The sequence below is a fragment of the Hyla sarda genome, chromosome 8 (assembly GCF_029499605.1).
Source record: "Hyla sarda isolate aHylSar1 chromosome 8, aHylSar1.hap1, whole genome shotgun sequence".
NCBI lineage: Eukaryota > Metazoa > Chordata > Amphibia > Anura > Hylidae > Hyla > Hyla sarda.
This window is the reverse complement of record NC_079196.1, coordinates 63,093,688-63,107,598: the sequence shown is the minus strand read 5'-3', so window position 1 is coordinate 63,107,598 and position 13,911 is coordinate 63,093,688. Positions and strand designations below refer to the sequence as shown.

The following is a 13,911-nucleotide window of genomic DNA, read 5'->3' as shown; positions in this document are numbered from 1 at the left end:
CGAACAGCCCACTGAGCTAACAGGCAGCAGTTTAGTTTCACTTCAGACACAGCGATCAACTTTGAACGCCGCGTCTAAAGGGTTAATAGCATGCGGCACCGCGATCAGTGCCGTGCACTATTAGCCAAGGGTCCCGGCCATTGCTAGGTGCCGTGGCCCCTGCGTTATAGTAGGGTAGAGGACTCATGATGTCCGGTATGTCCTTGGTCCTTAAGAGGTTAAAGAAATACATTATATGCAATTTATTTTTATTTTTTTTCATAGATCGACCACAGCCACCAGTTGGTCCTGTGATATTTGATGAAGTTCACAAAGATCACATGGTTGTCTCCTGGAAGCCTCCACTTGATGATGGTGGTAGCCCAGTCACTAATTACATTGTAGAAAAGAAAGATAGCAACAGAGACCTCTGGATGCCTGTAACATCAGCAACTACCAAAACAACCTGCAAAGTTCCTAAACTTCTTGAGGGACGAGAATACACCATTAGAATTTGTGCAGAAAATTTGTATGGCATAAGCGATCCTCTTCTATCTGATGACATGAAGGCCAAAGACCGCTACAGTAAGTCACCTTTTAACATTATAAGGCTCATAACTTTCTACCACGAACATGATTTAACTATAAATTTTTATGTTTTTAGGAGTTCCTGAGGCACCGGAACAACCACTTGTTAAGGAAGTTACAAAAGATTCTGCATTGGTCTTGTGGAATAGACCACGTGATGGTGGTAAACCCATATTTGCCTATATCGTAGAAAAGAAAGAAACCATGTCCAACAGATGGGTCAAAGTTTCAAGGGAGCCAATTTATCCAGATACACAATACAGAGTCACAGATCTGCTAGAGGGCTGTGAATATGAATTTAGAGTGTCTGCAGAAAATGAAATTGGTGTAGGTGACCCAAGTCCACCATCCAAACCAGTCTTTGCTAATGATCCAATAGGTATGTGCACTTTTTACATTTCCTCAATCATTCCTTTATAGCTCCCTTTATTAATAGTATTTTGACTAAAGAGGAAGTTTATTTCCATTAAACTGATAAATATATGCAAATATCCCTTTTACTCAAACAATTCCCTACATGTATATATATGTATGTATATATATATATATATATATATATATATATATATATATATATATAAAATATATATATATATAAATATATATGAATATTTACTCCAACAAGGCAAAATATAATTAAATCTTTAGAAATGTTTAGTCTTTGTTTAAATTACATAATTTATATTTTTTTCTTTAGTCAAACCAAGCCCACCAGTGAACCCTGAAGCAGTTGACAAAACAAAGAATTCTGTTGACTTGTCTTGGCACCCACCAAGACATGATGGTGGAGGAAAAATAATTGGCTACCTTGTAGAATACCAAAGGGTTGGTGATGAAGAATGGAAAAAATCTAATCATGCCCCTGATGGCTGTCCTGAAACAAAACATAAAGTGGTTGGGCTTACAGAGGGAGAAACGTACAAGTTTAGAATAATGGCAGTAAATTCAGCTGGTGAATCTGAGCCTGCTTATGTCCGGGACCCAGTTCAAGTTAAAGACAGGCTTGGTGAGTTTATTGTACTAAAATTATATATACGTATTAAGGCTAACAGTATTTTTGATAATTTTGTTAAAATTATTTTTTTGTTGTTTTACTCTAACACAGAACCACCTGAGTTGTTGATTGATGCAAACATGGCTCGAGAGCAGCAGGTCAGGGCTGGAAATACTATAACACTCAGCGCTGTAATCAAAGGAATACCATTCCCTAAAGTCACCTGGAAGAAGGATGGCAAAGAAGTACCTGTAAAGGCAGATATTGTGGTCACGCCTGTTGGAAGCAAGCTTGAAATACGTAACTCTGTCAAAGAAGATGCAGGATTGTATTCTTTGACAGTAGAAAATGAAGCTGGCACCAAGACTGTTGAAACTAAAGTTGTTGTTCTAGGTAACATATTTTTTTTTCTGTTCATTTTTTTTATACATTAACAAAAGACTTAAGAATAATAGTTACTGTTCTTAATTTAGATAAACCTGGTCCACCAAGGAATCTACTAATCAGTGAAATCAGAAAAGATTCTTGTTATCTTACCTGGAAAGAGCCAGAGGACAATGGTGGTGCAGTCATTAGCAACTATGTGATTGAGAAGCGTGATGTTGCAAACCCTCATTGGGTACCTGTCTCAACTACATCTAAAAAGCACAGCATTATGGCTAAATACCTCATGGAAGGCTCACAATATGTGTTCCGAGTTGCTGCCGAAAACCAATTTGGACGTGGCCCTTATGTGGAATCACCAAAACCAATAAAGGCTATGGATCCAATTTGTAAGTACAATATACAGTATACTTAGCATAATTAATAATTTTTCATATGAGCCATCAACCTGAAATAATGTATACATTTATCTATTGCACAGATCCACCTGGACCACCAAAGAACCTGCATCATGTGGATGTAGACAAAACTGAAGTCTCTCTTGCTTGGAACTACCCAGACCGTGATGGTGGTGCTGAAGTCACTGGTTTTGTAGTAGATTATCAAGAAGATGGTGCAGAAGACTGGACCAACTTTAAGACTGTTAGCATACCAGAATGCGTTGTTACAGGTCTGAAGCATGGAAAGATTTACAAATTCCGTGTAAGAGCTCAGAACATTGCTGGACTTAGTCGCCCAGATATGACTATACCAATTGAGTGCCAAGAAAAAATAGGTAATAATAATACTAATACTAACTACAGTAAACATTATTATATTGTATTTTACTATGCTAACTGTTCATTATGTTTCTTTTGTCAGCTGCACCAAGCATAGAAGTTGATGTCAAGCTAATTGAAGGTCTTGTAGTCAAAGCAGGTACAACAGTTAGAATGCCTGCAATCATAAGAGGAATCCCTGTTCCAACTGCTAAGTGGGTGACTGACAGCGAAGAAATAAAGTCAGAAGGCAACTTCAAAATTGATACTGACAGTTTCTCAACTGTACTTACAATCAAAAATTGTACAAGAAAGGATACAGGGGAATATCAGTTGACAGTATCAAATATTGCTGGAAGCAAGACCGTTGCTTTGCATCTGACAGTTTTGGATGTCCCTGGGCCACCAACAGGTCCATTAGATATCCTGGAAGTTACACCAGAATATATGGTGATCTCCTGGAGGCCACCAAAGGATGATGGTGGAACCCCTGTAATGAACTACATCGTAGAGAAATGTGAAGGCAAGAAAGCAACTTGGGGAATAGTAAGCACTGGAAGTATTCAAACTAAGGCTAAGGTTCCCAGACTTCAGAAGGGTTATGAATATACTTTCCGTGTTAGCGCTGAAAACAAGATGGGTATTGGTAAACCATTAGAATCTAAACCAACTATTGCCAAGCATATGTTTGATCCTCCATCACCACCTGGCAAACCAGTGGTATCAGATATAACTGAAAATGCTGCAACTGTCACATGGACAATTCCTAAATCTGATGGTGGAAGTCCAATTAGTGGCTATATTGTTGAAAGAAGAGAGATTTCTGGTAAATGGATCAGAGTAAACAAGACACCAGTGCTTGATCTCAGATACCGTGCTACTGGGCTATATGAAGGCAACACCTATGAATTCAGAGTATTTGCTGAGAATATTGCTGGACTCAGTAAACCATCACCAATATCAGATCCAATTAAAGCTTCTCGTCCTATAACACCACCAGGACCACCAATAAATCCCAAACTCAAAGACAAGAGCAGAGAATCAGCGGATTTAGTATGGACAAAACCTACTAGAGATGGTGGTAGTCCAATTTTGGGATATGTTGTTGAGTGCCAAAAATCAGGAAGTGCGCAGTGGAACAGAATTAACACTGATGATCTCATTAAGCAATGTGCTTTTAGAGTTCCAGGTCTGATTGAAGGAAATGAGTACAGATTCCGTATTAAAGCAGCAAATATTGTTGGAGAAGGTGAGCCTAGAGAGCTTCCAGAATCTGTAATTGCAAAGGACATTCTCCACCCACCAGAAGTGGATCTTGATTTGACTTGTCGTGACCTGCTAACTGTACGAGTTGGTCATACTATAAATATTACTGCTCGTGTAAAAGGCAGACCAGATCCAGATATTACTTGGTCGAAAGATGGCAAGTTAGTAACCAAAGACAACAGAACTGAAATAACTCAAGAGTTTCCTCCAGTTTGTTTACACATAAAATCTGCAACAAGAGCAGACCATGGAAAATATACAATTGTGGCCAAGAACAGCAGTGGTCAAGCACAGGGTGTGGTCATTGTCAATGTTCTAGATAGACCTGGACCTTGTCAGAACCTTAAGCTAACTTATATCACTAAAGATTCTTGTGTTGTTTCCTGGGAAAACCCACAAGATAATGGAGGTTCAGAAATTACAAACTACATTGTAGAATACCGTGAGCCAAATCAAAGAGGATGGTACGTCATTTCCTCTGATCTTACAAAGAGGTTAATTAAAGCAACTCTTATAGAAAACCATGAATATTGCTTCAGAGTTTGTGCAGAAAACAAAGTTGGACCTGGTCCTGTTATTGAAACTAAAACACCCATCCTGGCTATTAATCCAGTTGAAAAGCCTGGTGAACCAGAAAACCTCCATATTGCTGAAGTAGGAAAAACATTTGTTTATCTGAAATGGAGGCGACCAGATTATGATGGTGGAAGCCCTAACCTTTCATACCATGTTGAAAGAAAACCTAAAGATTCAGATGAATGGGAAAGAGTTCACAAAGGCAGTATCAAAGAAACAAGCTATCTTATAGATAGATGCCAGGAAAATAAGCTATACCAATTTAGAGTTCAGACCAAGAATGAAGGAGGTGAAAGCAACTGGGTTAAGACTAGTGAGGTCTTAGTAAAAGAAGAACTTTTAAAACCTGCACTAGACCTAAAATTGACTGGAGTAGTAGTTGTGAAAGCTGGAGATACAATTAGACTTGAGGCAGGAGTAAGAGGAAAACCACAACCTGAAATAGCATGGGCAAAAGATAAAGATACAGGAGATATAACAAAATCTCCTAGGCTGAAGATTGATAATGTACCAGATTACACCAAATTTATTCTGGAAAAGTCTAGGAGGTCAGACAGTGGTAAATATGTAGTCACAGCTACAAATCCTGCAGGAAGTTTCACTGCACATGCAACTGTTAATGTCCTTGATGTGCCTGGACCAATACAAAATCTGAAAACATCAGAAATATCAAGTGACAGATGTACACTCAGTTGGGACCAACCAGAAGATGATGGTGGATGTGAGATACAAAATTATATTGTAGAAAAATGTGAAAGCAAACGTATGGTATGGTCAACATACTCCTCTTCTGTGATCCTAACTCGTACACAAGTAACTCGACTCATAGAAGGAAATGAATACATCTTTAGAGTTCGTGCAGAGAATAAAATGGGAACTGGTCCACCAACAGAAACCAAACCTATTGTTGCCAAAACACGATATAGTAGACCTGGCCCTCCAGAGCCTCCAGAGGTCACCAAAGTAAGCAAGGAAGAAATGACAGTGGTCTGGAATCCACCAGAGTTTGATGGTGGCAAGTCTGTCACGGGATATATTCTTGAGAAAAAAGAAAAGCATTCACTAAGATGGGTTGCAGTAACCAAATCACCAATATCAGAGAGGCGCCTTAAAGTCCCTAATCTTATCCCAGGACATGAATACCAATTCCGTGTTAAAGCTGAAAATGAAATTGGTCTGGGAGATCCAAGTGGGCCATCAAGACCTGTGGTTGCTAAAGATCCAATAGGTAATTCACATCATATTTTGTTTTAATGTATTATTGAGATACATTCCGTATATAGTATTCTTACTATTTTGCTTTCCTTACAGAACCCCCAGGTCCACCAACAAATCTGAAAGTGGTTGATAGCACAAAAACCTCAATTGCTCTAGGATGGGGTAAACCTGTCTACGATGGTGGTGCCCCAATAATTGGATATATTGTAGAAATGAGACCTAAAAGTGAAACTACAGATAAAGAGGCAGGCTGGAAAAGATGCAATGTTGCAGCTCAGCTTATTCACACACAGTTTAATGTGACAGGTCTTAGTGAAAAACAGGAATATGAATTTAGAGTTTCAGCACAGAACCAGGTCGGCATTGGAAGACCTGCTGAGCTTAAAGAAGCTGTTTCACCTAAAGAAATATTGGGTAAGTTTTTCCTGTATTTTGTAGAAAACCCATGAAATCACCAAAATGTTTCTTTCCAAAAGCAAATTTTTCTTTAATATTACCAGAAACTCCTGAAATTGAATTGGATGCAAGCATGAGAAAATTGGTTACTGTAAGAGCAGGATGTCCTATCCGTTTGTTTGCAACTGTAAGAGGAAGACCAGCACCCAAAGTCACGTGGAGAAGAATGGGCATAGATAACGTTGTTAGAAAAGGCCAAGTTGATATTCTTGATACTATGGCTTTCTTAGTTATTCCCAACTCCACCCGTGAGGATTCCGGCAAATACTCATTGTCACTTGTTAATGCAGCAGGTGAAAAAGCAGTGTTTGTCAATGTGAGAGTACTTGGTAAGTTAAAGATGAAGAAATAAAGGAAAGAGTTTGTTTTATAAGTATTATATTTCTATGTGTTTTAGGTTTGTATATATTAATAGAATATCATTTTGTCTTTTAATAGATACCCCTGGACCTGTGGCAGACTTTACTATTTCAGATGTCACAAAAATGTCATGTCAGCTTTCATGGGTGCCTCCAGAAAATGATGGTGGAAGTCAAGTGACTCATTATATCTTAGAAAAGCGAGAAGTAGATAGAAAGACATGGGCGACCGTAGTGGCAGACTGGAAGAAAACTAGTTTCAAAGTTGCCAATCTTGTGCCAGGAACAGAGTACTTTTTCAGAGTTACTGCTGTCAATGAATATGGATCAGGTGTTCCAAGAGATACTCCTAAGCCTACACTTGCAACAGATCCTTTAAGTAAGTATTAAACTATAGACTGTGTAACCTGTTCATATTGATTATAGTGAGAAATAAAAAAAATTATGCATATTATTTATTCTTAAATATTTATCATTTTAATTAATATTAGTACATTAGACATTACATTTTCTTGTCCATAGAAAATGTAAAGGGAGAGGGGGTTAACAGTTATCCTACCAAAACTAATGGCACAATAATTTTTATTCATTATTGTCTTTTTTCAATAGGCGAACCAGATCCACCTAAAAAACTTGATGTTACGGAAATAACAAAGAACAGTGCTACTTTGGCTTGGCTTCCACCATTACGAGATGGAGGAGCCAAAATTGATGGTTATGTAATTAGTTTCCAGGCAGAAGGACAGCCAGAGAACAACTGGACTCAATATTCTGTTGTGAAAGATCTAAATATTGTTGTTGTTGGACTCAAAGAAGGCACAAAATACAAATTCAGAGTTGCAGCAAGAAACTCTGTTGGAGTTAGCTTGCCAAGGGAAGCTGAAGGATTATTTGAAATTAAAGAACAACTCTGTAAGTTAAATGACTAGATTTTCTATTTACTGCAATGAATGTAATCAATGATGTTTTGTTTATTAACCAGAACATACATTTTAATTTATATTTGAGTATACATTTTTTTTTTTTTTTTTTTTTACAGTGCCACCTAAGATATTATTGCCTGAACAAGTCAGTATCAAAGCAGGGCAAAAACTTAGGATTGAAGCACATATTTATGGAAAACCAGCTCCTGTATCGAAGTGGTTGAAATCAGATACTGATGTAATTCCATCAAGCCGCCTAGCAGTACATAAAGCACAGAATTCTACAGTTCTAATAATAAAGGATGTAACAAGGAAAGACAGCGGTTACTACTCTGTGTCTGCAGAAAACAGCTCTGGCGTGGCTACACAGAGAATACGTGTAGTAGTAATGGGTGTGTATAACTTAGTGAGACTATAATACGGTATCTTTCTAAAGCAAACATTCACAGTAAGTAAATATTTGTTTGTTCTTGTTTTCTACAGATATTCCAGGTCCACCAGAACCACCATTTGAGGTTACTGACATAGATTCTGATGCTTGCACACTCTCATGGCATTTGCCTCTTGAAGATGGTGGCAGCAACATTACCAACTATATTGTTGAAAAGTGTGATGTAAGCCGAGGAGACTGGATTACAGCTGTATCTTCAGTTACCAAAACTAGCTGTCCTGTTGGAAAACTTGTCCCAGGACAAGAATATATGTTCAGAGTTCGTGCAGAGAATCGTTTTGGAGTTTCAGAACCAATTACATCAGAGCGTATTATTGCAAAATTCCCATTCGGTATGTAACAAAAGTTTCTAATTAGATTTGTGTTAAATATATTTTGATGATTTTTCTTTGTGTAAATCATAAAACCTGTAGGCCAGAAAACTGCATTAAAAATTACAATAACAAAAAATATTTGTTGTTACATTTTCAGATGTTCCCAGCGAACCAAAGAATGCTCGTGTTACCAAAGTAAACAAAGATTGCATATTTGTTGCATGGGATAGACCTGATAATGACGGAGGAAGCCCCATTACAGGTTATGCAATTGAACGTAAAGAAAGAAACAGCTTGTTGTGGGTGAAGGCCAATGATACTGTAGTGCGCTCAACAGAATATCCATGTGTTGGTATGATTGAAGGCTTAGAGTACACTTTCAGAATCTTTGCTCTAAACAAAGCGGGATCCAGCAAGCCCAGCAAACCTACTGAGTATGTAACAGCAAGAACACCAGTTGGTATGTATACATATATACATATATATATATCAATTCAATAATTCAATAAAATTTAGTACAGCAAAAAACTAAAAAGAAACATTGATTTGCAGATCCTCCTGGAAAACCAGAAGTTGTTGATATCACAAGGAGTACAGTTTCACTTGTATGGACCCGACCAAAGCATGATGGTGGTAGTAAAATAGTTGGCTACCTAGTGGAGGCTTGCAAACTTCCTGGTGATAAGTGGGTGAAATGCAATACTATTGCTTCCCAAATTCCAACAGAAGAATATACTGTCACTGATTTGGAGGAAAATGAGAAATACCAGTTCAGGGCAATTGCCAAGACTGCCATCAATATTAGCAGGCCATCCGAACCATCAGACCCAGTCACCATTCAATCTGAAAATGGTATGTGCATTATTATTATTATTTTTTTTACAAGAGAATTAACATTTATTTCTGTTTAATGCAATGTGCTAAATTTTGTCTTATCATTTGCAGTTCCACCCAAGATTGATCTCAGCATACAGATGAAATCTCTAATCACAGTCAAAGCAGGGTCAAATGTATGTCTTGATGCTCAAGTATTTGGAAAGCCAATGCCAAAAGTTTTCTGGAAGAAAGATGGTGTAGATATAAAGCCTGCCGAGGGTATTAAAATTTCCTCAAAGCGTAACCTCTTTCTATTAGAATTGTTCAGTGTTAACCGCAAGGAATCAGGAGAATATACTATTGTTGCTGAAAATGCAAGTGGTTCTAAGTCGGCAACCATCAAGCTGAAAGTGCTCGGTAAGTTGTGTGCTAGATAAGATACAACTGTGTCTTGTATATTCTGTAACCTTCATGGTGAAACAGATGTCAATTGATGTGGATCTCATTGTTCTTTATTGCGTTCTGATTTAGATAAACCTGGACCTCCTGCCTCTGTTAAGATAAACCATATTTATTCTGACCGTGCCATGCTTAGCTGGGAGCCTCCACTTGAAGATGGTGGCTCTGATATTACAAACTACGTCATTGACAAACGTGAAACCAGCCGTCCTAACTGGGCACAAGTGAGCGCAAATGTCCAGACTACCAGTTGCAGTGTTGAGAAGTTGATTGAAGGACATGAATATCAGTTCCGCATTTCTGCTGAGAACAAATATGGTGTTGGTGATCCCATTCTAACAGAATCTGTGATTGCTAAAAATCCATTTGGTAAGCTGATTTATGTTTTTATTATTTTTCATTTATACACTCTCAATATATTGGATACAGTGTGAAAACATTTTTGTCTTTATGACTCATCTTAGTCCTAAAATTGTCAATCTAAAAATTCAAATGCAATACTTCATACATAGTAAATAGACTGTACTACGTTACAATATAAGGCTAAAGATGCAAACCTAAATCTGTCAGTTTAACTATCACTTAGCATGTTCAATGAATTGGTTATAACGTTTTGCTCTTCTTTAAAGATGTGCCTGGAAAATGTGATCCACCCATAATAAGCAACATAACAAAGGATCATATGACTGTGAGCTGGAAAGCACCCGCTGACGATGGTAGATCTCCAATTACTGGATATTTGCTTGAGAAGCGTGATACAAAGTCTTTCAACTGGACAAAGGTGACCAGGAAGCCTGTCATTGAACGGACTGTGAAAGCAACTGGGCTACAGGAGGGCACTGAATATGAATATAGGGTGACTGCATTGAACAAAGCTGGACCAGGCAAACCTAGCGATGCATCAAAGGCAGTAACTGCTTTGGATCCACAGTGTAAGTACAAGTTATTTGAAAGTGAAGACTTATTGTTCAAAATTCAGCATTTTGTAGCAATCATAATATATATTTTTTTCTATTTACAGACCCACCTGGACCACCAGCCTTCCCCAAGGCTATTGATTCAACTCGTAGCAGTATAACTCTCTCCTGGAGCAAACCAGCATATGATGGAGGCAGCCCAATCATTGGTTATCTGGTTGAAGTTAAAAGAGCAGACATTGATAACTGGGTGAAATGCAATTTGCCCAAGAATCTTCAAGACACCAAGTACATTGTTACTGGCTTGATAGAAAGCACAGAATATCAGTTCCGTATTTCAGCTGTGAATAAGATTGGTTACAGTGATCCTAGTGAAGTTCCAGATAAGCATTTGGCAAAAGATATTCTAAGTAAGTTTTGATTTTATATCACTTTTTATCTTAATTTGATATTAATACAATACCGCAATACAATAATATTTAATTATTTCACTGTTTGAACAGTTGCTCCAGAAGGTGAGCTTGATGCTGATATGAGGAAAGGTCTTGTGCTCCGCGCTGGCGTTACAATGAGGATATATGTGCCTGTCAGAGGACGTCCAGCACCAAAGATTTCATGGTCAAAATTGAACGCAAACCTTCGAGACAGACAAGGTTTAGACATCCAGACAACAGAACATGACACTTTCTTACGCTGTGAAAATGTTAACAAATATGATGCTGGCAAATATATCTTGACATTGGAGAATAGCAGTGGTGTGAAGTCTTACACTATTGTAGTCAAAGTCCTTGGTAAGTTTTCCCAAATAAGTGTGGATTACATATGTATCGGTAACGATTTAAAGGTATATAAAGAACTATGGAGTTTTGCAAGCATGCAACATTTTTTTTAGATTCTTTTAAGTGTGTAATCTTAAATAACAAAATATTTGCATACACAGTATTTTCCCACTCATATTTTAAAACTATTTGTTCTTTGTGTTTATCTGTCTTTACTTTTTATTTAGAATAAGATATAGTCTTTTCGTTTGTAGAATTATGCAATATACCAAATTTAATTTACTTTATTTTAGATAGCTCCGACATATCCTTCAGTGCTGTACAATGATTGTCACAATCTAAATTTCAAATTATGCTATGTGTATACTTTGGAAGCTAGAGTACCAGAAGGAAACCCTCGCAAACACTGGGAAAAAATACAAACTCCTTGTAGAGATTGCCCTTAGTGGGATTTGAGCTAAGGACCACAGAGTTACAAGGCAACAGTGCTAACTTTGAGCCACCATGCTACCTCAGTACCAGAGTGCTTGCCAGCCACTAAATGTTTGCTCATATCTTAGGCAGACATCAGTAAAAATCTCATTCAAATCTATCCTGTAGAGTTTAGTTTATACATGTGGTTTCACATTTACTAAGCTAACATGATTAATAAATTAATTCATCCATTATTTTATTATTTAGATACTCCTGGACCTCCTGTAAATCTAATTATTAAAGAGACTTCTAAGGACTCTGCTATGATTTCATGGGATCCTCCAATTATTGATGGTGGCAGTCCAGTGAAGAATTACATTGTTGAGAAACGTGACGCTGAAAGGAAAGCCTGGTCTACAGTGTCCACTGACTGTCCCAAAACATCATGTAGGATCTCTCCGCTTGAAGAAGGCAAGGCATACTTTTTCCGAGTACTGGCTGAAAATGAGTATGGCATTGGCGAACCATGTGAAACCCGTGATGCCGTTAAAGCTTCAGGTAAGTGATTCATTCTAAGATTTAAAAAAAAAAAGATAAGCACAGAACATGGGCATACAATTTTGAAAATTAAACTTTACAAACCATATATCCAAATATACAAACTGGTTGTATTAAAACATATTAAATGATTATTTTAGAAAAACCTGGACCAGTAATAGATCTGAAACCACTGATTGTTTCCAAGTCATCTTGCACAATTGGATGGAAGAAGCCAATAAGTGATGGTGGAAGTCGTATTAGTGCATACGTTGTAGAGCACTTGACAGCTGGTGAAAAGTGGAAAGAAGTAATGAGATCCAAAAATTTGCAATACTCAATGAAGGACTTGACTGAAGGGAAGGAGTATACCTTTAAAGTCACTGCACAGAATGATTCTGGTTATAGTTCTCCAAGTGAAATTTCAGTTGTGGCTAAAGATGATGTTGGTATGTACTGTTTTTTTTTACAGTTTCCACCAAAACACATTTAATGCAATTTAGTGGTTTTACATTCTAAAATTATGTACTTATTTGTTTGCAATTTGCAGTTGCACCAGATATTGACTTGAAAGATCTGCCTGACTTATGCTACATTGCCAAAGAAGGTAGCACTTTCAGACTTAAACTACCAATCAGTGGAAAGCCTGTACCTACAATTACATGGAAGAAAGGAGAAGATAAAGTCTTGACTGAGACTGGAAGAGTAACTGTTGAGTCTACTGCAGTAAATACTGTCTTGACAGTACGTGAATGCCAGAAAGATGATGCCTCAAAATACACAATTACTTTGAAAAATCCTGCGGGAACCAAAGAATCTACTATATTTGTTAAAGTGGTTGGCAAGCCTGGAATTCCAACAGGTCCTATTAAGTTTGATGAAGTTACTGCAGATGCAGTAACATTAATTTGGGGCCCACCTAAAGATGATGGTGGCTCTGAAGTTACCAATTACATCCTAGAAAAGAGAGATTTTGTGACCAACAAATGGGTCACCTGTGCTTCTGCTGTTCAGAAGACTTCGTTCAGAGTTACCAGACTCCATGAAGGAACTGAGTATATCTTCAAAGTGAGTGCTGAAAATAAATATGGAGTTGGTGAAGGCTTAAAATCAGATTCTGTTATTGCAAGACATCCATTTGGTAGGTTTAAAAGAGTACATTTGTATATGAAGCTATGTTTATTCATATGTACTGTTTTGGATGCATTAGTAATACTTAATATGTGTTTTAGATGTGCCAGATGCTCCTCCACCTCCAAAGATTGTTACAATAAGACATGATTCTGCAAATCTGACATGGGTAGATCCAAGGAAGACTGGCGGATCACCTATTACAGGTACAGTACATTTAAGTTAACTTAAATGTTAATTGACAAAAAGTCTACAATTCACGTGATTTATTGTATTGTATTGTAAATTAGACATTCAGTCCCATAATTTTCATGTGATTATGGTTTTAGGCTACCACATTGAATTCAGGGAGAAAAACAGCCTTCTCTGGAGAAGAGCCAATACAACTCCCCTGAGAATGAAAGACTACAGAGTTACTGGTATAACTGAAGGTCTAGAATATGAATTTAGAGTTATGGCAATTAACCTTGCTGGAGTTGGCAAACCAAGTCTTCCATCTGAATCCGTTGTGGCTCTTGATCCAATTGGTATGTTTATTAAAGATTACCATCAAGGAATGGTTATTGTTTTCATGCTAACAGGATGCTAATTT

At 37.5% G+C, this 13,911-nt stretch overlaps 1 protein-coding gene across 1 annotated transcript in view; it reads left to right on the top strand.

Moving 5' to 3' along the window:
* The window catches only part of TTN (titin), a 287,825-nt gene that overhangs the window by 226,716 nt on the left and 47,198 nt on the right, over window positions 1-13,911 (top strand). The window contains exons 260-284 of the mRNA XM_056536637.1: window positions 265-564; window positions 644-946; window positions 1,265-1,573; window positions 1,673-1,954; window positions 2,035-2,334; window positions 2,427-2,720; window positions 2,807-5,773; window positions 5,857-6,177; window positions 6,264-6,548; window positions 6,658-6,957; window positions 7,188-7,490; window positions 7,618-7,893; window positions 7,985-8,284; window positions 8,424-8,726; window positions 8,819-9,118; window positions 9,212-9,499; window positions 9,614-9,910; window positions 10,171-10,473; window positions 10,563-10,868; window positions 10,962-11,249; window positions 11,919-12,209; window positions 12,350-12,637; window positions 12,739-13,329; window positions 13,421-13,525; window positions 13,649-13,846. Of these exons, the coding sequence (XP_056392612.1) occupies window positions 265-564; window positions 644-946; window positions 1,265-1,573; window positions 1,673-1,954; window positions 2,035-2,334; window positions 2,427-2,720; window positions 2,807-5,773; window positions 5,857-6,177; window positions 6,264-6,548; window positions 6,658-6,957; window positions 7,188-7,490; window positions 7,618-7,893; window positions 7,985-8,284; window positions 8,424-8,726; window positions 8,819-9,118; window positions 9,212-9,499; window positions 9,614-9,910; window positions 10,171-10,473; window positions 10,563-10,868; window positions 10,962-11,249; window positions 11,919-12,209; window positions 12,350-12,637; window positions 12,739-13,329; window positions 13,421-13,525; window positions 13,649-13,846 (10,098 nt within the window). The remainder of the gene's footprint in view (window positions 1-264; window positions 565-643; window positions 947-1,264; window positions 1,574-1,672; window positions 1,955-2,034; window positions 2,335-2,426; window positions 2,721-2,806; window positions 5,774-5,856; window positions 6,178-6,263; window positions 6,549-6,657; window positions 6,958-7,187; window positions 7,491-7,617; window positions 7,894-7,984; window positions 8,285-8,423; window positions 8,727-8,818; window positions 9,119-9,211; window positions 9,500-9,613; window positions 9,911-10,170; window positions 10,474-10,562; window positions 10,869-10,961; window positions 11,250-11,918; window positions 12,210-12,349; window positions 12,638-12,738; window positions 13,330-13,420; window positions 13,526-13,648; window positions 13,847-13,911) is intronic.